This window comes from Phoca vitulina, unplaced genomic scaffold (assembly GCF_004348235.1).
Source record: "Phoca vitulina isolate PV1807 unplaced genomic scaffold, GSC_HSeal_1.0 scaffold99, whole genome shotgun sequence".
Lineage (NCBI taxonomy): Eukaryota > Metazoa > Chordata > Mammalia > Carnivora > Phocidae > Phoca > Phoca vitulina.
Genome location: NW_022589802.1, coordinates 937,015 through 963,945, shown reverse-complemented (window position 1 = coordinate 963,945; position 26,931 = coordinate 937,015). Strand labels below are relative to the sequence as shown.

At 62.2% G+C, this 26,931-nt stretch overlaps 1 protein-coding gene across 1 annotated transcript; it reads left to right on the top strand.

The window, feature by feature from the left end:
• The first annotated feature begins 5,103 nt into the window (after window positions 1–5,103).
• Window positions 5,104–19,394, top strand: BGN (biglycan). Its single transcript, XM_032397449.1, has 8 exons — window positions 5,104–5,278; window positions 14,371–14,622; window positions 14,930–15,042; window positions 15,553–15,766; window positions 16,314–16,424; window positions 16,637–16,730; window positions 16,815–16,953; window positions 18,181–19,394. Exons 2-8 carry the CDS (start codon window positions 14,382–14,384, stop codon window positions 18,376–18,378), a joined length of 1,110 nt encoding a protein of 369 aa, XP_032253340.1. The 5' UTR covers window positions 5,104–5,278; window positions 14,371–14,381; the 3' UTR covers window positions 18,379–19,394.
• The last annotated feature ends 7,537 nt before the right edge of the window (window positions 19,395–26,931 follow it).

The following is a 26,931-nucleotide window of genomic DNA, read 5'->3' as shown; positions in this document are numbered from 1 at the left end:
CCCTGGGTCTCACCGGCTTCACGGGCAGCCCCCAGACGCCTCCGTGTGGCACAGCCCCCTGTCCACCTTCCCTCCTGGAGCCACACGCCAGACCACGCCTCTCTAAAGATAGCTACACACAGGCCCAGCCTCCGTGGGGACCCCTTCGGGCCCTGAAATTACAGCCCTGGCGGCCTGGGGCAGAGAGCCGCTGTGTGATTATGTCCTCAGGGGAAGGTCAAAAAAAGCTCTGGCAGAGAGAGTGCCAGCTTCCACTGGCCACAGCTCGGCTATCAGCGCTGGGAAGCTTCCAGATGCCAGAGGCTCGGCCCGCTCTGCCGCGGCTCAGCTCCCTCTCGGGTCTGTTTAACGTGAGCCTCGTGGGGAACGGTGCCCAGCCCCCTGCACCCGGAGGGTCCCCCTGAGCACAGTTAGGCATGCTGAGGTGCGGGGGAACGCTACCTCAGGGCTCCCGGACGTCAGGCCCCTAGGCTCCGGAGACACTCCGGCTGGGAGGGGCTGCCCCCTGGTGACTTCGGGCCTGGCTCCCCGCTGTCGCCGCCCCACCGCTGAGGGCATGGAGGTTGGGAGTGGATGAAGCCAGCAGGCTGTGAGTGAGGCCCACGTGCGAGGCCGTGACCTTGGCTTCAGGGGCCGCATTGCCCAGGAGCCTCGAGGACCCTCTCGGAGATCTCGGCTGAGTTCCGGGTGGGGTCGCTTGCTCAAGAAGTGACCTCCATGTGTATGTGCTGCGACCCTGCCGGGTACTTGTCCTGGAGACGGGGGCGTAAGGGGGCTCCCTGGGGTGAGAGCATTTGCTTTGGGCTGGCTTTGCAAGAACCCTGTGTGAGCACTCCAGGGAAGGGCTGGGAGGCAGCCCAGGGGGCCGCTGGAGAGCCACCTCCCCCCAGGAAGTCCTCTCTGCACCCCCATCCTGTGCTAGTCCCTAGGCCGGTGCTTTCCTCTGTAGCGCTCGTCACACTTGCTCACCATCATGCTTCTCCAAGCACATCCTCGCTTCTGATCCAGTAGCACGTGTGCTCAGGGGGGCGGAGAACAGTGAGGCTGACTGACTGACTCAGTGCCCAGGAAAGGGACAGAGGGACAGATGGGAGATCTAAGGAAGGAGCGAGGAGCCAGGAAGAACAGACAGGGGGAGCGACGCGTAGAGGCAGAGAGGAATGAGCAGGGGCCTAGGCAGACACAGCAAGGCAGGGAGGCCAGGAAGGGCCCAGAAGGGGGCTGCCAGAGGGCCCCTGGAGCTCAGGGCCATGCTGTTCTTTCCAGGCCCCAGAGGCTCATGGGACCAACAGCTGGGTGGGCTGGAGCTCAGGGGCAGCTCTCTCAACTGCTGTCACCTCGGTAGGGGTCCCTTTCAAGCCCCTGGGCCTTGACATGCTGGGCCACCTCCCAGGCTTCCAGACTCTACCCTCCAGGGAGCCCCACCAGAGGCAGAGTTTCATGCCCAAAGGGAAGCCGTGACTCGAAGCCTGCCTGCCGTGTGCCCTGCTTCTTTCCCGGGCCTCCCTCTCTCACTTTGAAGGCAGGACACACACAGCTGTTTGGGGACAGGCTGCAGCTGACTCCAGGTCCTTCGCACACAGGCATACAGGATGGAAATGGGTTCGGATTGCCCTGCCCCAGGAGCCCCCCATAGCTGCTTACCAGCCCTGCCTTCCCCTCCTACGCGCGCCCTTGCCTTAGCACCCTTGCCCTTGCCAGCCCTCCTGTCCCCTAACTGCTACCCCTGCCATGCTACCTCCAAGCACCTTCCCTGTACTCTAGGGCTCCAGGCTGGGTCCTGGGGGACGGGCTGGGCCAGCAAGCTGAGGGCCGGCTGCTCTGAGCAGGGATCCAGCAGTGGCGCCTAGAGCGGCAGGATCAGCCAGCGCTCTGTAGCCCTTTGGGGAAAGTGTCCACGCTCGGGCTTTGGGGGCCTGCCCGTCTGGTGGTGTCCCGGAGGTCCAGGGCATGCTGGGAGACGGCCCTTGTCCCCCATGGGCTCATGCTGGCAGAGGCCGGGCTCTGCCTCTCGCAGCCCCCCTGACCCCCATGACTTGGCCAGCCCTGTCTAGCACGTGTTCTTGTGGAGCTAAGACAGCTGTGCATGGGCCTCCTCCAGAGCCTGGGGGCCTCAGGAAATGTCTGCTCTTCCTTCCGGCCTTGCCCTCCATGCCTGCCCTCCCCTGCCTCCTGCTGCCAGAGGGCAGGGGGCCACAAGGACGGGCTGTTCCCAGCTGGGCTTCAGGTTGTCCCTGGGCTGCGGGGAGAGGGAGGAGGAAGGGGAAGGCCCAGGACTGAGGTGCTGCCTGGCTGGTCTGGGAGTGGCCCCCAAATTAGAGGGCCAGGCCGGCCGAGTGACTCAGTTATGCCTTATTGCAGACTGCAAACCACAGACACAAGAGACTTCCAGGCGCAAGAGCCGTATTTACGGAAATACTGCCCCAGATGCATCCCCCAACTGCAGGAAAGAGCTCCAGGGTGCATAATGTGCCCTGTGCAGGGTGTTGCCCATCATCACCCCCAAGCTCCCTCCAGGAGCATGCCTGGTCAACACCCAAGGCTGTGCACTGTGCAGGGGACACTGAGGCTACCCCACCTAATTGGGGTGATACTCTCTCCCCGCTGGTCCCCACGCCCTCTGCGCCTTGCTGTGTGCTATCCCTTCCTCTGCCAACATTTCTCTTCCCTCCTTTTTCTCTTGTCTACTCTAAGTCACTTCCTCCAGGAAGCCTTTCCGAGTCTCTGGTGCTGTGTGTGGCCCTGGGGGAGCAAGAAACAAGAGTGCCCCCGTCCCCTCCCTGCAGGGCTCAGAGCTCAGCCCTGGAGCCCCCAGAGTGCCTTTCCCCAGCAGAGCTCCAGCCACCGTATTCAGGGCTCTTTTTGCTCCCACTGGGACTCCTGGAGGCCGAGGACCTGAGTGCTGGCTCCTAGGGTCCCAGCCCCCAGAGCCGTGCAGGGCCAGTGGAGGGTGGCCTGGGGGCACAAGGCCAGGTGGGGCTTTAGATGCAGCTAAAGGCTCCTTGGGGTAATGGGCATGTCTTACTTTTTTTTTCTTTTTTAAAAAGAGCTTTTTTAAGATATAATTCTCCTATTTAAAATGTACAATTCAGGGCCCTTGGGTGGCTCAAGTCGGTAAAGCATCTGCCTTCGGCTCAGGTCATGATGTCAGGGTCCTAGGATCGAGTCCCGCATCGGGCTCTGTGCTCAGCGGGGAGCCTGCTTCTCCCTCTGCCTGCCGCTCCCCCTGCTTGTGATCTCCCTCTCTCTCTCTCTCTCTGACAAATAAAAAATAAAATGTTTAAAAAAATAAAATAAAATGTATAATTCAGTGGTTTTTAGTATGTTCAGTGTGCAACATCACCATAGTCAACTTTAGAACAGTTTCATCACCTGGAAGAGAAAACTGATGCCTTCAGCTGCCACCCTCTATCCCCCCACTTACCCCCTGGCCCTAAGAAACCACTCATGCGCTTTCTGTCCCTATACGTTTGCCTATTCTGGATGTTTCATGTGGAATCATGCACTATGTGACGGGCCCCTTTCACAGAGCACGGTGTTTTATCCATGACGGGGGCACTGTGACGGGGGACGCCGGAGCTCAGGGACGCTACGTGGGCTTCTACTGCCAGAGACGTTTGAGTATGTCTCCAATAAACAGTAAAAAACACAAACAAACAAGCAGACAAACGACTCCCCTTGTCTGGAAGGGCATGTGTTCTCTCCAGTCTCCAGGTCCCAAGCATCTGCAGCCGCCTCACCCATGAAAACAAGAGCTCCCACCCCAGACCCTGTTTTTCCCACATCTCCTTTCTCCGTGGCCTGGAAGCTTCTTGCAGGCAGGCACCATGGCTTGATCAGGCCACCATGTGTCTCCGGTCCTCGGCCGGGGGCCCTGAAGGGGATCCGGGCCCAGCCACATCCCCAGGCAGAACCTTCTAGACCCCACCTGCACGTGGCCCTGCACAGCTGGCCAGGTGCTCAGGACCCACAGGCCTCACTCCTGTTCTCCCTTCTGGGACCCACCTCTCCCCCACCTCCCTCAGCCTCTGCCTGTGGAGTTCGTCATCTCTCCATGCAGTTTTCTCTTTTGATCTCAGGGGCATTCCGGCCCTTCTTTAGTTTCTGTGGGTACACAGACCAGGGGAAGAAGGGGACCCCGCTGGACAGAGAGGACATGTGCTAAGGCCCTGGGCTCTAGACACAGGTAGAGCTGGGCTCCCAGTGATCACGTGGGGTTGTGGCTGATGGTGGCCTCTTCCTGGGACGTTTGGCAGGCTGGCCCAGTTCGACCCTATGAGTGGCCCGCACAGGGCTCAGCCCCGAGGAAGTGCCCACCCACAGAGTATTCATTGCCTCCTAGGGGACCGCACGGATTGAGCAAAGAAAGATGACTCACTTTTCCACTCTCAGCTTGTCTGAGCCTCAGGGTAGGCAAGCTAGGGAAGACCCCCAGAGTCTGTGACGCCTTCCTGTCAGTCCCCAGCTGAGTCCCATCTTGAGTTCACACAGAGAAGACCAGTCCTCTTTTCCAGGGAAAAAAGACTGGAGTGGGGTGGGGGGCTGGGATGTCCAGAGTACCTGGGAGCCTGCTAAAATCCAGAAATCCGCAACAGCTGCCTCCCTGACTGCGGAGAACCACCTCCTTGTTCAGGCCCAGGCTGCCCGAGGTTCTGGGCGAGCTCAGGACAGAATTTCAGGGGCCACTCGCTGGACTAGCAACCACAGGCCGCCTCCCCCTCGCCTCCCTTCCCTTTCTGCTCTCTGCCTGCAAGTGCCAGCAAGCCAGTTCCCGCCCCTCTCTGGGCCTCAGTGTCCCTATCTGGGCAGTGGAAAATTTGACTATCTAAGGCTGTGCCTGCCCAGAGACACCAAGGGTCCTTGTGTGAGTGAGAGTGTGGACCTTCCCCATGTGCCTGGGGCGGTGGGTGGGGGGGGGGGGACAGCTAGCCCAGCCGTCTAGAAGAAAATTGCTCCCTTTGAAGCTTCCAGGGGGGCCCCCGGAGGCCTGCCCCCTCCCTCCCTTCTTCCCTCCCTCTCTCCTTCCCTCTCCGCCCCACCAGCCCCCTCCCTTTTTTCCTCCCTCCCCGCCCCCTCCTGCCGTCGTCCCCTCCCTGTCGGCCAGCCCGCCCAGCCTTTAGCCTCCCTCCCACCGCCTCTGTCTTCCCTCTCTCCACAAACTGCCCCGGAGTGAGCAGCTGCTCTCGGAGGGCCCGACGAAGACGGACAGACGCACTGACTGCCTGACACCCAAGCCTGCCAACCAGCCAGCCTGTGCCCGGCTGCCTGCCCTCTCCAGGTAGGGCCCCCCACACCAGCCCCCCCCCGGCTGTCCCTGCTGTCCCCTCCTTGTCTCATCCCTGGTTCCACTGTCCCCTCACCGTCCTGGAGATGCCGCCCGTCCCTGCTGCCCCCACACCACCCCTCCACATCCCTACCCTTGTCTCTGCCAGCCCCTTACCTCCAGGCACGATTCCCACTGGCCCACACGCCTTCGTCACCACGCTGCAGCTCCCTTAGTCCTTGTCCCTTTCTGTGTTTTCTGTCCCCCCTTTCCTCTCCCTTCTGACCTCACTCAGCAACACTGCATGTCTACCCTCCCTGCCTCCCTCTCAGGTTCTTCCCCTTGACTTCCCCCCCCAGCCCCGAGCATGGCCCAGGCATGGCTGGGTGGCTGGCATCCCAGCTCTGCCAGTAGCCCTCGTCCTTCACTGGGAGTCCCTGAGTCCCTGAGAGCACCCTGCACTCCTGCGGGCTTCCCTCCGCGCTCTCCTCTGGCACCTTGGGGAACAGTCCGCACTGCCCAGCACCAGCCCTTGGTGTGGGCTCGGAGACTTGGTTTCCCCCGCACACCCCAGGCAGCCTGCCCAGATATTTCTCCCTTCCTCACAGGCTAATTCCCTTCCTCTACCTCCTCCTGAGTGAGGGGTGGGTCCACAGGGCCCTGGCCACAGGGTCCCTGGGTGCGGCTGCTTGGGTGGCTCAGTTCTGCCTGTCCCCAGGACCCCCTTGGATTGACTCAGAATGGGGGGGGGGGGAATGCCATGTTAGCCTGGGCAGGCCTAGCTTGGGACCCTGCAGGGTTTCTGGGGACCCTGGGGAGGGGTGAGGCCACAGATCCACTTTCAAACTCAGACACCGTTGTCCCAGGATGGATGCCTTTAAGGATCAGTGAGGTTCAAGAGCTCTGTCCCCCAAAAGCAGCCCCCCACCGACTGGTGCATGGGGCGACTCTAGATTGGAGGGAGAGCCCCAGGTCTGAAGCAAAAGCATAGTTGCAAGGTTGCCTCCCAGAGTGCTTTGGGAGGGGAGGAGTGGCCCCTGCTGGTCTCACCCCCACTCCCTCCATTGTACAAAGGGGACCAGTGAGGCCCAGAGACAGGCAGGAACCTGCCTACAATTGCACAGCAAGTCAGATGCAAAGCTGGGGCCAGGACCCAGGGCTCCTGACTGACAAGCCCTGGCTATTGACGCCATACCACCCAGGGAAGCCTCAAAGTCACTTGGGCATTGATAATGACAACCTGTGGCCAACTGCACCGCGTGGGGATTGGAGTGGGAGGTGACAGGGCCACTGGCCTGTCCTGCAAGTTCCCAAGATGGCTGGCATGCTGAGGGGCGTGCCAAGCGACCCAGGAGAGGAGCAAGGCTGAATGGAGCTCTCTGCACGTGTCACCAAGTGCCCTGGAGGGTTGGGGGATGGGAGCACCCCCCTCACTGCTCCGTGGGTGGGTGCCCGAGTTGGTTCTGCTGAGGGGAGCGGGAGGCCCAGGGTGCTCCAGGGCAGGGTGGTGGCTTGGGGCAGGCAGGGTAGACCTCGTTCAGGCCAGGGAGACTGTTCTTGAACAGTGTTCGTTAAGGGCCACTCTGGTTGCAGATGTGGCCAGTCCTACCCTCAGCATGCTCCTGCGTCCGTGCCCTCCCCTGCTCCCTGGCCTGCCGACTCTCCACCCTACAGGGACTCAGTGGCGTTGAGACAGGCTGGAGATGCTCAGGCCTCCCTCAGCGCCAAGAAAGAAGGGTCCTGGGGGAGGTCCCCGCAGGGACAGGGTTGGTGCGGGGTGAGAATGCGTGCGGGCGGCCGCGAACACGCAGGGGAGCGCCTCCTGGAGACATGCAGCTGCCTGGGCCTCGGCTCCCTGAGACACCGGCTGCTCAGGCAGAGGCGCCTTCGTGGGGAAGCCGCCCGTGTCTGGCTCTGGTGGGACAGCTCGGGGTAGCCTTGGAGGGCAGGAGGGTGGGCGTGCATCGAAAGGAAGGCACCGCACTGGACGGCGAGAGCAGACTGGGAGCCTGGCCCACCCACCCGCCCACTGGCCTACCTCTAAGCCCCAAGAACCCAGGTCACAGTGGGCACAAACCATCCCACGGCTTTTGTGCCCTGCCCTGGAGCAGGGACTCGAGTGCCCGTTTTGTAGATGGGGAGTCTGAAGCCCAGCTTTTTCGCTGATGGGCTGGGGGCGGTTCTGGGCAGGCTCATTTCAGGGGCCCAGAAAGCTGGCATGCCAGTCCTCTGACGAAATTTCTGCCCCATCTTACCAGTGGCCCTGGCCCATTGGAGGAGCATAAACAAGGAAGGACAGGAGGAACGGGAGTGTTTGAGAGACCCCAGAGTGTCCCTTCCGGTGCCGGTGCCAAGTCCCCACAAGAGGGCAGAGCCTTCCAATAGGGCCTCCAGTCTCTCCCAGCTGCCCTGCTTCCTGGGCCACTCACTGCCATCCCTCTTCCGCTCCCTGGGGAAGCCCCGCGGAGACAGCGCAGCACAGGACTGCCCCAGCAGTCACTTGTCCTTAGCAGCCTGGGGACGCAGCCGTCTCGCAGGATCTCTCTGGGGCACACAAGCAGCGGGCACCCGCGCAGGTGCCATCCACCCTGCCCCCTCCCCCACCGCGGACGGTCCCAGGCCCAGCCCCAAGGCCTCTGAAGCCTCATCTGCTGAGCCACTCGGTCGTTTGTCTTGCACATCTCTAGGGACCTTCCAACACCCCTGATTGTAAAAAAGGTCTTCCCACCCCCACCATGACTCCCTCCCCACCCTCCTCATCGGTCACCCAGGTTGAGAGAGCTTGGTCTCTGCCCGGAGCTGCCTCCTTCCACACCTGTTGGCCCCACTGGTGCGAGGGGACACACCAGCCCAAGGGCTTGGCTCAAATTGAGGGGCAAGAGGGGTGATGGTGGCTCTCCCAGGCACCCTCTCTGTGAGCCGTGGAGTTGGGGGGTGTTGAGCAAGAGCTCTCCCTGAAGGCAGGGTCCTGGCAGCTCTGCCCCCCCATCAGCTGACCCTAGTGCCAGTCAGTGCCCCTCCCCTCCCTCCTGTCCTCTTCTGCTCAGACGCTGGGGCCCACACCTTGATCACCCACCTTAGAGGGAGCCAGTAGGGGGCCGGCAGAGGGGAGCTGCGCTGGGGGAACGGGGAAGGTGTCTGCTCGGTCTTGCTCCCGGGCCTGAGGCCCATTAAGCCTAACTGGCCGGCCCCGTGGTCAGGCCAGTCTCCCAGTGGCCCCTGGGGTGGGCATGGGGCGGGGCCCTCGTGGCCACCTCCTCTAGGGGGTGGGTGGCTGTGATTCATCCCCCCTCACCTGGAGCCCACAGCCCGAGCGTCCCCCCGGGGCTTCCTTCACTCCCTCTAGGACTCCAGGCTCCTGGGAGCTGCCCCAAAGCCACCCCATTTGGCTTCTCGTGTCCCCCCCAACTGCCCTGCTCTGGATCAGGGCAGTTCATGGGATGGCCATGGAAGACACCTTCTTGCCTAGGACCCACCAGCCTCAGTTCCCATGGCAGCCTACAGAACAACATCACTGTCATTCCCGGGAGCCCGGAACTCAGATGACTCACCAGCCCCTCCCTGTGGTAACACATCTCTCAGTTTTAAGGGGCTGGGGTCTCTACCCAGTCTCCTAGCACTCAGCTCTCCCAGTCCATGGCATCTGGAAGCCAAACTCCATGAACACCAGCCTGGGGCTGAGCTGCAGGACTCTGTGACTCTAAGCTCACCCTGTTTCTCCCCCACCATCTGCCCCTTGAGGGTCGGATGGCCAAGTGGAACACAGCGGACACAGGCCCAAGTGGCTGCAGGATTGGGGATTTGGGGAACAGAAGCAGGACTTGAAGGAGAGGGGCAGAGGGCAGAGAGAGAGGCTGGCTGTGGCAGCCCTGTCCCAGGAGACGGGAGGCAAATGTGACTTTGATCTTGCAGTCTGAGTCCCTGCTCGCCCTTGATTATGGTCCATCAGGGCCTTAGAGGCCACCTGGCTGCAAGGAGGCACGCACTGGGGGAGCCCTGGGAGGAGCCCCCTGGGCTGACTGCAGAAGGCTGGCTCCCACCCCCAGCCAGATCTCCCGGCAGAGAACAGGGAACCCGATGCAGGGAAGGAGCTGCAGGAAACTCTGGGCCCAGGAAGGGAAGGGTCTCACTCCCAGGTGCCTGGCCAGTCTTCTGCCCAGAAGGCAGGGCCAAGCCCCCTTGCCGTGGCCTGGCCTAGCCCAGCCAGGGAGCAAGGCATGTGGGGCGCCAGGCTCTGGGAAGGAGGCTGAGAACATCTCCCTTCGGGGTCTGGTGCCGCTAGGACCTAAAATGTTCCAGGGAAGCTCCCTGGCCTGGCTGGGATGATGGCTTTTCCATGCCTCTGCAGACCTGAAGCAAGCGCTGGTGGGTGTGCTGGGGCCACGGAGGGGCGGCTGGCCCTCCAGACAGTAGGGCGCTGCTGTTCTCGGCGGTCAGAGAGAGGCCCCGTGTTGCCAGCGGATTCATGATGCCCGCAAGGGGGCAAAGGGCCCACAGAGCAGGGCCCAGCTTTCCACCAGCATCACCTCCCAGCTCAGGTGAGGGAGCTGCCGAGGAGTCTTTTCCAGGGACCCGGGGGCTGATCCAGCCCCCCGCACAGCCTAGGGAGTATAGGGTCTTGTGGCTTTGGGACCTGCGGCACGGTCTGCAATGACAGAGGATGGGGCCAGTTACATGGGCAGGTAGACAGACAGACAGACAGTGGAGGCCAGTTCTACCATTTCCTTACTGTGTGGCCTTGGGCAAGAGTTTTGGGCAAAGTCTGAGCCTCAGTTTACCTATTCATTAAGTGGTAAAAACAGCTCTTGCTTCTTTTGGTCCTTGGGAGGGCTATGTTTATGTTTATGTTTAAGTCCCCTGCCCCGCCCCTGGGAGATGATAGCATCCACCCTCTTCCTCAAACATTCTAGAACGTGGTGAGGAGGAGCTCAGGATTTCTTCAGTGAGCGGGAGGAGGAGGAAGGACACACGGCTCAGGTGTGAAAGGAGCCGGAAACTCAGGACCCCCAGCTGACCTGGGTCATCTGCTGCCTGGCTCCTGGCCAGCAGTTTGACCCTCCTGCTTTCCAGAGGTTTCCCGGCAGAGTGGGGGAGGGGTGGATGGCTCTCCTGAATGCTGTGGGGAGAGAGGTCTGGCCGAGCCAGCATGGGCCACCCTGCCGGGTCCCCGGGACCAGCCCTCTGTAGCCAGAGGGCCGGCTCCCTGCTGGCTCCCTACAGCCTCCAACTCCCGCATTCAGGTCATACCTCTCCCTGAAGGCTGACAGCCCGGGGCCCAGCTCCGTCCAGTCACACCAGCAGTGCCAGGGCCACGGCGGGAAAGAGCTGCCCTGGCCGGCCACGTTCAGGCGTCTGCTCGCCGGGCAGCCGACGGTGGCCTGGGGTGCAGACGCAGATGGGGTGGGGCTCAGGGCCTGCCCCCTCCCCACTCCAGCCACGAGCCCCTCACACGGTCACCCCCTCACACACACGCACCTGCTTGGCACACAAATGCAGATTAGACGCCATCGGAGGGTCGGTGGGCTGGGGCCTGGGAGGGCAGCAGGGAGCAGCCGGGAATACAGCTCTGGACAGTGCCCCTGCCTCCGGCCTGGTGTTTGAAGCTGGCTCCTGAGGGATTTGGCGGAAAGAGGGGGGGGGGGGGGGGAAGGGTGCCCTGTGTTGCCCGTCCCCCTCCCAACCCTCCCCATCCACGTAGTCCCAGGGATTCGGCAGGGCTAGGTAGATGGTGGCACGCACGCCAGAGTTCAGGTCGGGTTGCTCCGTGGGGCCAGACACCCTGGGCTGAGGCCTCGGGACAGTGCCCGGCGTCTACGACTTGGCAGCGGCAGGCCACACATCTGCAAGCAAGCTCCCAGGGCATGCCAGACCTTAAGTCCTGCTCCCGCCGCCCTTGGCCTGGCCTGAATGCCTGGCACGGCCCCTCCATGTTCTCAGAGGCTGCCAATGCGTCTTGTTTGGCGCTGACCTGGAGCAATCCCACTCGGAGGACTGCGCTGGCTTTCAGAGGGCTAGACAAGGAAGGCCCTATTGGTCTGGCGGCGCAGGCTCCAGGAAGCCCGGCCTTTTCCCTTGCTCACATCTGTGGGCACCGGGCCGGAGGCCTCACCGCTGTGACCACTTCTTTCCTTTGCTCTGAGCCGGGGGGTGGGGGGGGGCGGTGTCCAGCGAGCTCCAAGCACACTTTGATGGGGCTCAAGGCCCCTCAGGTCCATTGTCCGGCCAGCCGCCCCCCCCCAACTCCGCCGTGCAGTTCTACCAGCTGAGTCTTGTGCCGGCTCCCAGAGTGGACATGAGGCTCTGCTGGGAAGCCTGCCCAGCCCCCACCCTTCCAGCCGGTCCACTGCCTGGGCCCGGCCAGAGGCGGGTGGCGGGAGAACCAGCCACACCTTGTCCTCTGCCTCTGTCACAGGGCCCTGGTATAGGGCCTCCAAGCCCTCAGCTTCAGTCCCTTCCCCCCAAGAACGAGCCTGCGCTGGAGCCCAGGGCCGCTGCCTCAGCCTCTCTGTGGCCCCCAGATGCAGCGACATCAAGCATGGCTGGTTTGAGCTGATTCATCTCGTCTAGAGCACCCATCCCCCCGGGACAGGTCCCGGGAGCCCACGTGGAGCCTGGGTGGCCTGTCTTGCCCTGGTTGGCCTTCCCAGGGCCATCCATCCCCTACTCTGGTGGAGGGGCCAGATGGGGGGGCGGAGATTCCCTGTGGAGACCCCCAGCCCTTCCCAGCCCTGGCAGGCTAGAAGAGGCCTGCTTTTGCCCACCTCTCCCCACAGCCTTCCCTGGGCCTGGCCAGACCACCCCACCCACCCCCACCTATCCAGGTGAACTGTGGATCCCAAAGCCTTCCAAGGCTCCCACTGGGCGTTCCAGCCCTGACTCATCCCCCCTGTGAGGTAGCGGCTTTGGCAGGGGTGCCAGGCAAGAAGGGAACAGTCTCCTCCCTCTCTCCCACTCCATCTTGCTCTCCTGCCTCCATCCTCCCCTTCCTGTTCTCTCCTACCACTCCTCCTCCTCCCAGCCCTGGGCGTCCAGTGGCTCCCAGGCAAGGGCCCCAAGCAGCAGCAGCAGGCACTCGAGGCCTAGGCCTACCCTGCTCTGCCCTGGAGGTTGCAGAATCAGGGGAAGAAGGAGGGACACACTGCCCAGGTAGGCAAGCACAGGGCCTTCTCCCTACTCGGCACCGTGACCTTCTGGGGGCTGGCAGGACCTGGGGTGTGATCGTGGGGTGCTGGGGCTTGAAGGAGCCAGGCACACTGGGTGCTCCCCCGACATGGGGGACCTTTGCTTTGCTGTGTGACCTGGGACAGGCACGCAGCTTCTCTGAGCTTGTCACTGGGGGCCACACTCAGGAGGGCTGTTGGAACCTGCTGGGGGCGTTCTGGGGCTGGCTCTCCAGCTGAGTCCACCGAACCATGTCCTGGGTCCGTGACCTCTGCTGGCCAAGCACACTGCAGGCCCGGTTGCCAGAAAGGCTGCTCCATTCTCTCCCACTCTGTCCTTGGGGATGGTGGGAGCCAGGGCAAGCTACATGACCCACTGAGGGGGTGCCTGAGTATGGAAGAGGGTGGCAAGACTGGGAGAGATGGGAACCCCGGGGCATAGAGCAGTTGTGCCCAGCCCCGGAGGTGGTCCCAGGCCCCTGGCCTGCTGAGTGGGAGGATTCTGGGGGGCAGCCGGCTTGCCCAGGAAAGCAGCAGGCAGGGCCAAGCTGCTCACAAGGCGCTGGCCTCGAGTACGCAGGCCCTCCACTCCCCAGGGACTCCTTCCACATTTCCATCCAGCAGTGAGGCTCAGGGGTCACCCAGCCCCACTGAAGCCCCTCACGGCCCCTCCCCCAGCCAAAATGGGCCCCAAGTGAGGAGGGTCTCCCTGGGGTGGGGCCCGGTGTGGGTCTGCAGGAAGCCCCTGGAACCCGGCCAGGCTTACTGCCCACAGATGCCCCCAAGGCAACCCCAGACACCAGAATCTAGGAGGGAAGCAGGGCAGGCCCACTTATGCCTGTATAACAAATGGGGAAATCAGGCCGGCTGCGACTTTCCCGGGCAATCCAGGTAGGTGAGGGTGCTGGGAGAGGCAGAGGCTCGGGCTTTTTCCCGCACAGGACCTTCCAGCAGAGGGGCCTCTCTCTGGATGGGAGAAGGAAGGAGGTGGGTAAATATGGGCACCTGGGGCAGGTTCAGGCAGGGCAGCTTCCCCTCACGCCCACCCCGCTGCCCGGCCCGGGGGAGCCTTCAGACAAGCCCGATCCTGCCTGCCACTTTGGCAGCAGCCTACTCCCCTCTGGTGGCCTCTCCAGGGGGCTGGGCCACGGGCAGAAGGAAGGCAGGGGCCGATGTGCGAGCCCTGGGGCTCTGCAGGCCAAGCCACGGGAAGCGCTGGAGGCCAGGAGGGGCTGCTGAGGCCCTGGGGAGCAATGGGGAGGGTGGGTGCCCCTCCCCTCAGCCATTTCGGCCTGGCTCTCTTTCTCCGCACTGCCTCCGGGGCTAGCCCAGGTCTCAGCCCAGCGTGCCCAGCCTGGTGTCTTGGCCCCTCGACTTTTCTTCGAAAAATGTGGGTGTGCTGCAAGGGGGAGCTCAGGCAGGAAAGGAAGTGACTCATGGTGGTCTAGCTCAACACTGACTGCACCCACATTGCCCTGAGCCACAATAGTGCATTCAAATCCAAATCTTTCAAAGCCGGTATGGGGCAAATAGTTGCGTTTCCGTCTGCCTCCTCCACTCCCTTCGCTCGCCTCACTCCCCCCCCCCCCCAGGCAGGCTGCTGGCTGACTCAGTGGTGTGTGGGGGACAGCGGGGGAGGGGGTTAGTGCGGCAGACTCCCCGACTGGCAAGACAACGCATTGCCCATTAAAGCCAGCATCCTGCCTGGGATCAGAGGGGAGCAGGAGGTGTCTCCCGCCTGCCCACACCTCCTCCCTCTGCCGCCTCCTTCCCGGCCGCTCCTACCTTGGGGTCTGGCTGTCCCCAGTGAGGAGTGGCGAACGGGGTGCCAGCACGTGCAGAACCTCGGCTCCTGCTGTTTGGAGGTTTGCCGGGAAAGGGCCCAGAGGGCAGGTACGAGTGCCGGCTGGGCCCTCCTGACAGCCCCTCCTCACCCTGGCTTCCCAGGCACACCCACCATGCGGCCCCTGTGGCTCCTCGCATCCCTGCTGGCCCTGAGCCAGGCTCTGCCCTTTGAGCAGAAGGCCTTCTGGGACTTTACCTTGGACGACGGGCTGCCCATGCTGAACGATGAGGAGGCTTCGGGTGCTGAGACAACTTCAGGGGTCCCGGACCTGGACTCCCTCCCGCCCACCTTCAGCGCCATGTGTCCCTTTGGCTGCCACTGCCACCTGCGGGTTGTTCAGTGCTCCGACCTGGGTCAGTCCTGGGACCAGGGCGGGACAGGTGCCTGAAGGCGCAGGCCCAGCCTGAGCGCCCCACCAAGAAGACACGTGTCCGTCTTGTGGGATGGGCATGAAAGGGTGGGGTCAGGGAGGGGGTGACCCCACACAGGCCTGGGGATCTGGGTTTCAGTGTGGAACGGTTGTGTGGTTGCAAGCGGGTGGGGAGTGAGAAGGGCCTTCACCTGCGGCAGAGTCCCTGCGTGCGTGTCTGTGTGTGCGCGCGCGTGCGTGTCCCGGTGCTCAGAGTCGCTCATGCTGGTGACGGTGGCCCCGGCCCCCAGGTCTGAAGGCTGTGCCCAAGGAGATCTCACCCGACACGACGCTGCTGGACCTGCAGAACAATGACATCTCGGAGCTCCGCAGGGATGACTTCAAAGGCCTCCAGCACCTTTATGTAAGCGAGCCCCGGCCCTGCGGGGCTCCGAGGAGGTGGGCGGTGCCATGTGGGTGCCAGAGGGACCGGGGGCCCGTGGAGTCCTGCGAGAAGTCTGGAGTGCCCCAGGTCACAGGTCACATGTGTGGATGTCAGCAGCCAGAAGCACAGGACAGAATCGCTCCGCCCAATTCCCTTTTCGGCTGAAAACTTTTTGTTGTATTGGTGCATTGCAGCTACCCGAGAAGGAAAGACTTGGTCATAGCCAGGGTGCAAGTAGGGAAATCGAGACGCAGCCAAGTGGTGGGCCGTGTGAGGCAATAATCGCCCAGCCGGGCCTGAGTGCGGGCTTCTGGCTCTGCACTCTGCCCGCGGGCACAGATGGATCTGCTTGAGGCTGTGCCGGAGGCCCCACGGATCGCCAGTCCGGGGTGGGAGGGGGGGGTGGTGGAGCAAGGGAGGGAGAAAGTGGTGAGGGCAGGGCGCGGTGGGGAGCTGGTGCCTTCACTTCCCACGCCCTCCCTGCCCCAGGCTCTCGTCCTGGTGAACAACAAGATCTCCAAGATCCACGAGAAGGCCTTCAGCCCCCTGCGGAAGCTGCAGAAGCTCTATATCTCCAAGAACCACCTGGTGGAGATCCCTCCTAACCTGCCCAGCTCCCTGGTGGAGCTCCGCATCCATGACAACCGCATCCGCAAGGTGCCAAAGGGCGTGTTTAGCGGGCTGCGCAACATGAACTGCATCGGTGAGTGCGGCCGGCCCGTGACAGGCAGGCCTCACCCCGTGGCCAGCAGGGAGGGCTCAGGGAGAGCGGCCTCTTGCAGCCAGAGTGGCTTGGTGCCACGGACAAGCCTGGTGGGCCTCATAGAACATTCTGGACGCTTGTCTGGGAGCATGCCCCAGGGCTGCCAAGGCAAAATGAAGAGAAACCTGGGGACCATAGAGAGAGGGAAGGGAAAGGGCCAGCCAGCCAGGGACCACCATGGGCCCAGCCAGAGGGGCTGAGCAGGCTGGGGTGGAGCCCCACCTTGATCTCTGGCTCCCCTCCCTTTCCTCCTGCTTCCCCTACCCCCGGAGGTCGATGCCTGAGCCAACACCCTTGGGAGGTAATGGTCTTGAATAGCCAGGAGTTTGCAATCAGCCCAGTAAATTAGCAGAGCTGCTTTCAGGGGGAGCTGGGGGAGCAGGGCCCGTCAGGCTAGCCCAAGCCAGGAAGCCCGCAGGACCTGGGGCTGTGCAGGCAGGCGGCCGCCCAGCTCCGGCGCCAGGACTGAGCAGGGCTTCTCTCCTAGAGATGGGTGGGAACCCCCTGGAAAACAGTGGCTTTGAGCCTGGAGCCTTCGATGGCCTGAAGCTCAACTACCTTCGCATCTCTGAGGCCAAGCTCACCGGCATCCCCAAAGGTAGGAAGGCAGCCCCTTTCCCCCCTGCTCTCCGGCCTCCATGGCACAGATGGGCACGGATGGGGGGCGGGGGGCTGGAGACATCTGGAGCCACCAGTCAACTCAGGGAGGGCTTTGGTAGTGCTCCCGTCCACCACCCCACATACAGACCCAGCCCGCACACGTGGCCTCCCCTCCTGCATTCCACTCAGAACACCCTCTTTTCCTGGCAGACCTCCCCGAGACCCTGAATGAACTCCATCTGGACCACAACAAGATCCAGGCCATCGAGCTGGAGGATCTGCTCCGTTACTCCAAGCTGTACAGGTGGTCTGGGGGTCCAAGCAGTGTGCCCTGCCCCACTGCTCTTTTCTCCTCTAGCCTTTGGTACATCTCATCTGCCCTTTGCAGGTTGGGCCTGGGCCACAACCAGATCCGCATGATCGAGAACGGGAGCCTAAGCTTCCTGCCCACCCTGCGGGAGCTGCACTTGGACAATAACAAGCTGTCCAGGGTGCCTTCTGGCCTTCCGGACCTCAAGCTCCTCCAGGTGAGAGCCGTGGGCAGCCCCCATGCCAGCTTCTGTAAGACAGAGTGGAACAGGACCTTGGTGTGTGTGATCTGGCCAGCGTCTTCTGCTCTCTCTGCCTCCACCTCCTGATCTGCAAAGAAGCAATCACAAGGATCAGTGCTGAGGAAGTAGGGAGGGCGAGCGGGGACTCCACCGTGGATGACAAAGAGGGCAGGTCATGGGTGGGGAGGGGGCTCGAGGCGTGAGCAGGAGTTGGCCTGGTAGATATTGCAGCTGAAGTTTTCCTAGGTGGGTGGGACACCAGAAAGGCATGGCAGAGCCTGGGAGGTCAGAGAACAGTCTGGGCATCGGAGGTGCACAGATTTGTGGCAAGATAGGTTCAGCTCAGAGCAGGAAGTAGGCTGGTGAGGGGGTGCAGGGTCTTGGCTGGGGTTCTTTCAGGGACCTCTGTCCCTGGCTTGGTTTCCAGTCTCTTCCTCGGTCCCATTCATACTCGCCAGGAGACCTGCCATTCTCACAGGTTGTCCAGCCAGAGCCAAGTCCAGACCGGTGAGGGCGGGGGGAGAGGGTCAGGCCAGAAGCTGCGGCAGGGAGGCCCATGCCCGGCTAAGCGCGCCCTCTAGCGGCCGGTGTCCTCTCTGCCTCTAGAGGGCGCCCCTGCAGGCTGAGCAGCTCCGCGCCACCACGGGGCTCCTTACCTCCTCACCCTCCTGCTTCCTCTGTCCCTCCCCTAGAGAGGGGCTTCAGGAAGTTGAGGGCTGCTAGAGAGCAAGCACCCCTGCGGACTGGAAGGAAGAGGAGGTCATCTGCAGGCTCTTTCTCCTCTCATACCTGTGGGTCTCTGGAGTGAGAGGCTGTACCCAGGGGCAGGCCTGGAGTTTGGGAAACCCAGAGGGAGGGCCAGGGACCCTCTGTGAGCCCAAGGTGCCATCTTTCCAGGCCCCTCACTTCCCACCCACCATACACCGCATCTGGGTCCCTCGTCCCGGCCCCTGGTCACACACCAGCACCTTAAAATCCCATCCAACACCCACCTGGCAACCATACCCAAGCCTCAAAAGGGCAAGCCCTGCAATGAAATCGCACCCATGAGATGGCCAGGCGGGACTCAGCCAGGAGGGAGGGCCCAAGCCCTCTGTTGTCTGCCCTCCACCTGGCCCACCCAGGCTGGACCAGGTTCGGAGGGTGGTCAGGGGATGAGTCGGCCGCCAGCACTGGGCCTGAGCCACACCCCTCTGCCCCCAGGTGGTCTATCTGCACACCAACAACATCACCAAGGTGGGCGTCAACGACTTCTGTCCTGTGGGCTTCGGGGTCAAGCGGGCATACTACAACGGCATCAGCCTCTTCAATAACCCTGTGCCCTACTGGGAGGTGCAGCCGGCCACTTTCCGCTGCGTCACCGACCGCCTGGCCATCCAGTTTGGCAACTACAAAAAGTAGAAGCAGCAAGCAGCCACTGTGGTGGCCTGGGCGGGGCCTCTGGGGAGCACAGCAGACATCGTGAAGGGGAGGGCAGAGCAAAGGAGCGAAGCCAGCGCCCAGCTGCACCCAACCCAGCCCCGCCCTTGATCCTGGACCCCAACTCGCTGCCTCCTGACGCCCTCATCCTGGCTCCCAAGCATGCAGATGGGGCACAAGACCCAGCCACCATCACATGCCTCTTGGCTTCAGAGCTGCCCTGCCCCCGCCCCCCATCATAGCCACTCAGAGGCTCCCTCATAAAGCTCTCTTCCCATTCACCCTGAAATCAAATTGCCCAAGACTCCAGTCCAAGAAAGATGGGCCCTGGGTCAAGAGGGTGGAAAGGGGCTAACAAGGATGGAGACAGCCCACCCCACCTGCCTGGCACACATTCCTCCAGCTTCCAACCATCCTTGGCCTGGCCTGCTACCCTTGGCTTCTCGTGCCCCCCACCCTTCTGCAAGTTCATGGCCCATCTATCCGAGCCTCTTTGCTCTACGGGCCTCTAGACCAGTATCTTCCTCTCTGGCTCTCTGGCTCTCTCTCTCCCTCTCTCTCTATCTCCCTCTATCTCTCTCATCCTTGCTCTCCTCTCTCACATCTCTGAGCTGGGTCCAGTGTCTGTCTCGCTGGGCTTCTGCCCAGCCCTTACCCAGGCAAGCCAGGGGACAGTGGGCAGCTGTCTCCAAGCCTGCCCCACGCGGTCCTTGCCCCCAAGTCTGGACTGTCCTGGAGGAGGCCGGCAGGTGGAGGTGATGTGCCCTGCACACATCCACTGTTCCAAAGGGGAGCACTGGCCCTGCAAAGGGCCCGGCATCCCGCTGGAGCCGCCAGCCAGCTTTCCTTGTCCCTCTTTCCCCCCATGATGGCTAATTCTCCCTCCCTTCGCCTTCTGGCCCCTGGTATGGTGGGGGTTTCAAGCAATCACACCCAACTTGAGGAGGGGCTGCTTCTGAGGTCGGTTGTTGTCTTCCAATTAAAGAAACACTGTGCAATATGGCTCTGTGTGCTGCCACTTATGGGGGGGCGGGGCGCTGGGGACTGAGCGGAGAGGGGAGCCACAATGGGCCACTCTGAGCCTCGGGCTTCCTCTTTGCTGCTTTCCCTGCCCGCAGGCCAGAGTCCTCAGTCCCTCCAGATCCGAGACTGGACAAGGAGGCCCCTTCCGCTTTCTTCGAGGCACTTGCTTTGCCCCAGCTGTCCTGGCTGAGGGAGCACTTGCCCCCCCAGAGTGGAGCACTTGCCAAGCACCTGCCATCTTCAGAGCACCAGATTAGACCCTCACTCTGAGAGGGGAGCCTGGAAATCCTAGGGGCCCTGCCTGCCGGTCCTGATGGGATTTGGGGGCTCACAACAACACTAGATCCCGGCTGTTATCAAAACTGTGCACAGCACCCAAGTCAGCACCAGGGGGCGCACACCTGGGCAGGCCAGGCCTCACGGAGACCGGGCAGCAAGTTGTGCGCGCCCACCTGGGCGGGCCTGGCCTGGGCCCCGTGCAGAGCCTCCACCCAGTAGGTCACACTGTGTGCGCGCAGAGCCAAGCCCAGGTTGCAACGCTCTGTCGCCAGCTCCCAAGAAAGGATCCAGGACACGGCCTGAGAAGCCTACTCGCTGGGAATACAGGTCTGGCCCAGAAAGGGCAGCATGGGCATGGGAGGGACAGTCCCCAGAGCAATGTGCCCTTGGACGGCAAGCCCAGCAGACTGAGGAGGTGGTGGGCTAGAGCCTGGCTGCTCGTCCTTCGTTCCCCACGAGGGACCTCTGCCTCAGGTGGTGGGGGCCTGGGCTTTCCAGTGAAAGTAGAGCAGCCAGGGCCCATGAGGAGAGCCAGCCCAGGAGAGAAGGAGCTCAGAGGCGCCCCGGGCTGGCTCCGAGCACAGGGCTGCATGCCCTTCTGCCTGGCCTGGCACCAGGGTGCCCGACGTCCCTGAGTTTCCCCTTTTGGGGATGGGAGGCGCCGCTCAGCATGGTGGCCCTGTGATAGAATGTCACCCGTCGGCATCATAGCACTATTCTGGGCCATGTCTGCTGAGCTGGGCAGGCTCAGGGCAAGGGCACTGGCCAGGGGCCAGGAGACAGGGCCTCAGTCAAGTCCCCTCACTGGCCGGGAAGAGGGACAGCCAGCACTGGGGCCTGGAGGAGACAGAGACATGGAGCCCTCAGGCCATTTCTCTGTGGGCCGGTCTGGGGCACCAAACTGTGTCGTGCAGGTCCAACGTAGCCCCCAGAGATCTTTGTCTTCCCTCCCAGCCTTCGTGCCCTTCCTCTCCTCTCTGCCTCCCTCTCACTCAGGGACGGAGGTGCCAGGACAAACTCGTAAGACAAGTGGGGCACTTGGTGGCTCAGTCGGTTAACCATCCGACTCTTGACCTGAGCTTGGGGCGTGTCTCAGGGTTGTGAGGTAGAGCCCCATGTCAGGCTCTGCAATGAGCTTGGAGTCTGCTTGGGATTCCTCTCTCCCTGTCCCTCTGTCCCTCCCCCTGCTCACGCACATGTGCCCTCTCTCTCTCTCTCAAAAAAAAACAAAAAAAAAACTAGTAAGACAAGTGTAATAATGCACATAAGACCCTTGTGGCTGGGCCCTAGGGAAGGTGTCCTGTGGGTCTTGTGGGTCACCCTACACAGTAGGGGACAGTGCCCTGTGGGCAGGACCCACACTCTGCCCAGACCAGAGGCCCTGAGGCACCCAGGGGACCATTTGGCCCTGTGGCAGGAGCCCAGGGGGGTGACCAGGGCCATGCCTCACAAGAGCTTGTGAGTCATGGTTGGAAAACACGGTTCTACACCCAGAGCAGTTGGTCGAAGGTGGATTACTTAGTCTCACTCTGCTGTCAAGTGTGTTGCAAACTATTAGATGATGATGATGATGACGACCATACAAAAGTTGGGGCTGGTTGGGCTTAAAAATAAACCCCAGGGCAAATGAAGGTGATCCCTGCCAGTATGCAGTTTCGTGTACACTTCACGCCACGCAGGGTGCCCTCCTCATGGAGCTCGGGGCCTGGCTGAGGTCCCGGGAAGCCCCAGGGCGGCAAAGCTACAGGGGCTGGGCTGGTCCACTCTGAGCGGTGGGTGGGTGGATGGGCTCGGGGGGCCCAGCTAGAACGCCTCAGCTATGCCCCAAAGCAGCAGGAACGATGGGAGGAGGGGCCGGGTTCCAGCCGCTGGACTTGGGGACAGATAGGACGTGCGGTGACAGGAAGGAAGTGGGCAGGATGGGGGTGGGGCACCCCCAGGTCTGAGGCCTCTGAAGGAAGAGGAAGGGGCTGCAAGGAATACCACCCGAGGCTGGGAGCACCCCAGGCGCTCTGGGTGTGTGGATGCAGCTCAGAGGAGGGGCCTAAGCCAGAGAGTGAGCTGAGGCGGGCACAGGTGTGGACACACACACACACACACGCGCGCGCGCGCGCACGCGCCATTTAAGTCACGGGAGCAGCTCCCTCAGGGAGGGCTGTCCTGTGAAGGAAGTGGCTGCCAAGGAGCATTCTCAGCCACACGGGGCTGGGGTGGGGGGACATTTCCAAGTACTTACTGCAGGTCAGGCGCCTTCTGGACGGAGCGGGGCCCAGCTGGAGCCTAAGCCGAATCCACTGCTTGGGTTTAGACAAGTTAGGGCTTGTCGGAGGGGCAGCCAGCCAGGCGTCCAGAGACCACGGCCGGGGATGGGGGCAGGGCACCTCAGAAGGACAACCCCTCCTTGAGGGGCCTGAAGGGTTGGGTGGAGGGGCTGCTTTGAGAACTTGGGCGGCAGTGTTCATTCACTTCTGGTCCCTCCATGGGCTCCAGGCCCTGTCCCCACAGGCTCTGGGCTCTGGTCTTGGGAGGGCAGGGGCTGCAGGAAGAGACAAAGCCAACCCCACTCTGGACCTGTGGGGCAGGGTCCCTGCAGCCCTAGAGAGCCCGGGGCAGCCCTGACGCTGAAGGGCCCCGAGGCCTGCTGCGCGCCCTAGAGGCCGGAGCTCCCCATAGCCAGCCCTGAGCTGTTCCTGAGAATGAGAGAGGAACCCTGGCTCTCCAGAACCTCTGGGGTAGACTCTATGGAGGCCGAGCGCCTGGGAGGTCCGAGGGGAGGTATGCCGCAGGCAGGGTTGAGGGGGCCCAGGACTTCTTGGGGGCCAGGTCGGGGACTGGTAGGAGTTTCCTGGGGAGGCTGTAACAAAGGACCACAAGCGGGTGACTTCAGAGATTGAGTCTCTCCCAGTTCTGGAGGCCACAAGTCCAAAATCATGGTGTCAGCAGGGCCGTGCTCCTCCAAAAAGTCTAGGGGAGGATCCTTCCTGCCTCTCCCCCTTCTGGTGGCTCCGGTCATTCCTTGGCTTGTGGCTACCACTCCAGGCTCTGCCTCTGTCTTCACATGGCTTCCTTCTCTGTGCGTGTGCGTGTGCGTGTGCGTGTGCGTGTGTCAAATCTCTTTCTGCCTCCCTCTTATAAGCACACTTGTCACTGCATTTAGGGCCTACCCAGATAATCCAGGATGATCTCTCCATGTCAAGATCCTTAACTTAATCACATCTGTAAAGTCCCCGTTTCCGAATAAGGTCCCAGTCTGGTTCCAGGGCTTAGGACATGCACATCTCTGTGGGGACGTTTCAGCCTGCCATGGGGCTTCAGGTGAGTACCCATCTGGGAGGCCCCAGCATGATGGTGGCCCCAAGGCCTAGGAGGAGGGGAGAGGGAAAGGGCTATGCTCTCAGCCAGGGAGAAAGTGAACACTCTGAAAAGAGGGGGCCCTGGGGCCCAGCCAGGAGTTCCCCCACTTCAAAGCTGGGCTGAGGAATTGCTGTCCCCAGGGAGAAACCAGGCAGCGGGGGAGGGGCGGCTGCTACCGGGCCCAGGAAGAGGGGTGTGGTGGTGCGGCGCCGGTTGGCTGAAGACCTGGGAAAGCAAGCATGCAGCAGTGGGGGAGGGGGAGCACTGGAGGCAGGTGACAAGGAGGGGGTGGTCAGTAGGAAGAGGGCGTGTGGGTTCCTCTTACACAGTGAGTGTGAAGGCTGCAGGGAGACGGGCCTGAGGGCGGGCCTCTCGTTCTTGGCTTTGTTTCCTGGGCCGAGAGTGCCTTTGAGAAGTTCCCAGGAGGAGATAGCTGACGGGGGGCCATTGACGATGTAGAGTCAGGGGCACCGACCAAGGCCCAAGGCTCCGGAGGGGGCAGGAAAGGGCAAGAGCACAGTGGGGACTAGGTATGGGGCTGGAGGGAAGGAACAGGGAAGCAGGGAGGTCTGGGCCACTCAGCCGAACACCTTGCCCTGCCGCACCCCCAGCCCCAGCCGTGGGCCTCCTGGAGCTGCCCCCTAAGCATTCTCAGTACAGGAGACAGGGCTTGATGTAAGGAAGAACTTTCTAGAGAAGCTCTCCCCACCCACCTCTGCACAGATGGAGAAACCAAGAGGGGCTGGCCAATGAGCAGGGGCCATCGATGACAGTGGGAGAGCTTCCCTGGCGCCCAGGCTCCCTCACTCCCCAGGTCTGAGACCTCCCTCTTGGCCTCAGGCCACAGGCTAGGGACCAACTGTTCTGAACCACAGAAAGGGGGTCATCCCGTCTCCTGACTCATTAGCTATTTGGGGCTTGCCATTTGCCACAGCCTGGGGGTTTTCATGACGCCCTGTGGAGCCGTGGCTCTGTCCCTTCGGCTCTCCTGAAGGCCACACACATCGTTCCTTGGTCAGCTGACTTTGGCCTGGGCTAGCCCTTGGCAGTATCCCTAGGAAAGAGGCGAAGGGGTGGTGGTAACTGTTCCCTGCCTTTGATTTTCCCCCCTCGACTTGTTTCTTCCCCCTGGGTGTTCCAGGGCAACCGCAGCAAGAGGTGGCCTGTGCAGAGCTGGGAGAAGGGGACTCATGTAACTGTCCAACCGAGGCAGCCGGCACCAAGCTCTGGGAGCTGGACTGGCTTCACGTGAGGGTGCCAATGCGCCCGTGTGGACGGCAGCCATCGGCAAAATGAGCATGCCCCCAGGGGCAATCAGTAGGTCCCCTGGTCCCTGAAGGAAGGCAGTAACACAGTCCCAAGGGAGTCTTAGCTCTTCCCTTCAGCCACTCCCAGGCCTGCACGTGCAAGACTCTCCCCTCCCGCTCAGCACCCATTTCTTCCCCACTCCTATCCCCCCCGAGCTGCCAACACATGTCTGCTAAGAGGCTGACCGATAACTGAACGTTAGCTATCTGCCAGAGCGTGCACCTCCTGCCCAAGGGAGGCTCTTGTAAGGGCCACCAGAGCCTCCTGTGGCTCTAGAGCCAGGGACCTCAGGCCTGGGGCCGAAGGACATGCCACTGGGCCAGAGTCCAGGAAGCCTGCCACACTATCGGGGGGGGGTGGGGGCAAGAAGCGGACCCAGCTTGAATCTGTGGGGTAGAGGAGGCCACAGGCTCTCAGGAGGTGTTCCCACCACTCGGGGTTCCTCTTCCCTAGTGTGGATGCCCCGGGAGGTGAGCTAGCACCCCAGCTCCTGGCCAGGGTGAAGGCCCACCCAGCTTCACGGTCGGCTTCAGGCGGGGTCCGGTGCCCCTCTGAGTGGCGGGCGGCAAGAAGAACAACTCCAAGACGGCTGCCTCTCACCTGCCAGGAGGCCCCATGGGCAACACTGAGCTCCGGAAATCAGGGGGCTCGCTTCAGCTTTTATCTTCCCCATTCGGGGCCCAGTGCATCAGGCAGACTGGGCTCTGGGGCTGCTGTGGGGCCAAGGGAGCCAGCCTTGCTCCCGGCTGCAGCCGCCGGGGCGCCCCCCACCCGCTAGCTCTCTCAGAAAGTGCACAAGTAGCGTGTAAGAGTACGCGGGGGCGAGCGCGGGAGCGGGCTCTGAGTGCGTGAGTGTATATGAGAGTGTGCGGAGCTCACTAGGCGAGAGTGGGCGCGAGTGTGAGCGTATGTAAATAATTGTGCGTGCGTAAGTGTGAGTGTGGTTGGCTAGGTATGTGAGTGAGTGACTGAGTGTGTACAAGTGTGTGAGTGTGACAGCGTGTAACCATGTGTGACTCGTTGGGAGTGAGCGTGTGCATGTTGGCCGGTGAGGGCTCACGAGCATGTGTTGGCATGAGCATGTGTGAGTGACCTGTGAGTGTGTAATGTGTGAGTGAGCGAGTGTGGGCGACGTGAATATGACCTTGTGCGTGAATGTGTGCAAGTGCGATTAAGCATGTATGAGTGTGAGAGTGAGCGTGGGGAAGTGAGCGTGTGTGTGTGACAGAGCGTATATGAGCACGTCAACGTGTGTGAATGAGCGTGTGTGTGCGCGCGCACGTCAGCATGCGTGTGCATGTGTGAGGGTGCGTGTGACCTCTGCCTGCACTGAGGAGTTCCAGGTCTCAAGGGCTGTTCATGGAACCAGCTGCTTCCTGCAGGTAAGACAAACTCTGGGGAGGTGTGACAGTCCCCTGGCCCAGGGCAGACCCTTTGCATCCTCTAGGTGTCTGTCACAAAAGCACCTCCTCCTAGAAGCCTTCCTTGAGCGCCCGGCACCATCTTTCGTCTCCCCCATCAAGATTCCCTGGGGGCCCTTACCCCAACTTCGTGACCACACATTCACTCTGCCCGCCAGCTCCCTGTTTTGTGGCCCCTGCTGTGTCCCCAGTGCCCAGCATGGGCCTTGCACATGGGACACCCTGGGGCAAGAAAGAATTTGTGGCTATGTCCAAGCGTCTTCTACCTGCCACATTCTTGGGCTCGGAGCCCTGCCTGCTCTGAGGCGGTGAGGCTTACTGCGGGCCTGTCACTTCTCCTCCCTACAGAGTCGGCCCTCTTGCACTTCTGCTTGATGCTCACAGATGGTGACAAAGGCCTCCTCTGAGTTTGGAGGTACCCACAGTCCCTGGAACGGGGAAGCTTGGGACTCTAAAGACAGGTGGCATGGGCCAGCCAGCTCCCACCTGGCTGCGGGGTGTCCGCGGGCACACACTCGGTCTCTGTCCGTGGATGCGCCTACGTGTGCTGGTGGGTATGGGTCTTCTCTGCTTTGGGGTTTGTCTGTGTGTCTGTCTCCACTTGTGTCTGGAATGTATGGGTCCCTGTGCGTCTGTCCCTGGGCGTCCACCTGTGTGCAGTAGCTCTGTGTCCTGTGTAATGGTGTTTATGTGATAACCTTTGGGGGTCACCAACTTTGAGAATCTGTCATAAGCTCCAGTCTCCTTCCCAAAGACGCTTTTAGGTGTCATATTCCCAACAGCAGGCAGTTCCAAGAGTATCGCGACCCCCTGGGAAACCACAGGGGCCCAAGAACCCCAGGCTACCAATCAGCAACCCAGCCCCACACTCCATTTGAGAGGACCCAGCAGCGGTCGGGTGGCCCAGTCACATGCTCATCGCTCTTTCTCCGCGCTCCCAGGTGCCAGGTCCCCCAGGTCTCCAGCCAAGCCCACCTCTCATCCGCTAGCGCCCTCCGGGGGCCCTGGCAGACCAGGAAGGACAAGCACCCCCCGCGCATCCTGGGGGACAGAAGGGCGCGCGCCAGGAGTGTGGCTCCGGAGCCCCGCGGCCCCCGCGCCGCGCGCCGCCCCCCGCGCCCGCTCCCTCCTCCCTTCTCCTCCTCCCCCC

Excerpts from the sequence above, each read along its gene's own strand:
- BGN (XM_032397449.1), top strand. The coding sequence starts at position 14,382 with ATGCGGCCCCTGTGGCTCCTCGCATCCCTGCTGGCCCTGAGCCAGGCT. Across the intron at positions 14,623-14,929 it reads TGTTCAGTGCTCCGACCTGG|GTCTGAAGGCTGTGCCCAAG; the intron begins GTCAGTCCTGGG and ends CCCGGCCCCCAG. Across the intron at positions 15,043-15,552 it reads AAGGCCTCCAGCACCTTTAT|GCTCTCGTCCTGGTGAACAA; the intron begins GTAAGCGAGCCC and ends TCCCTGCCCCAG.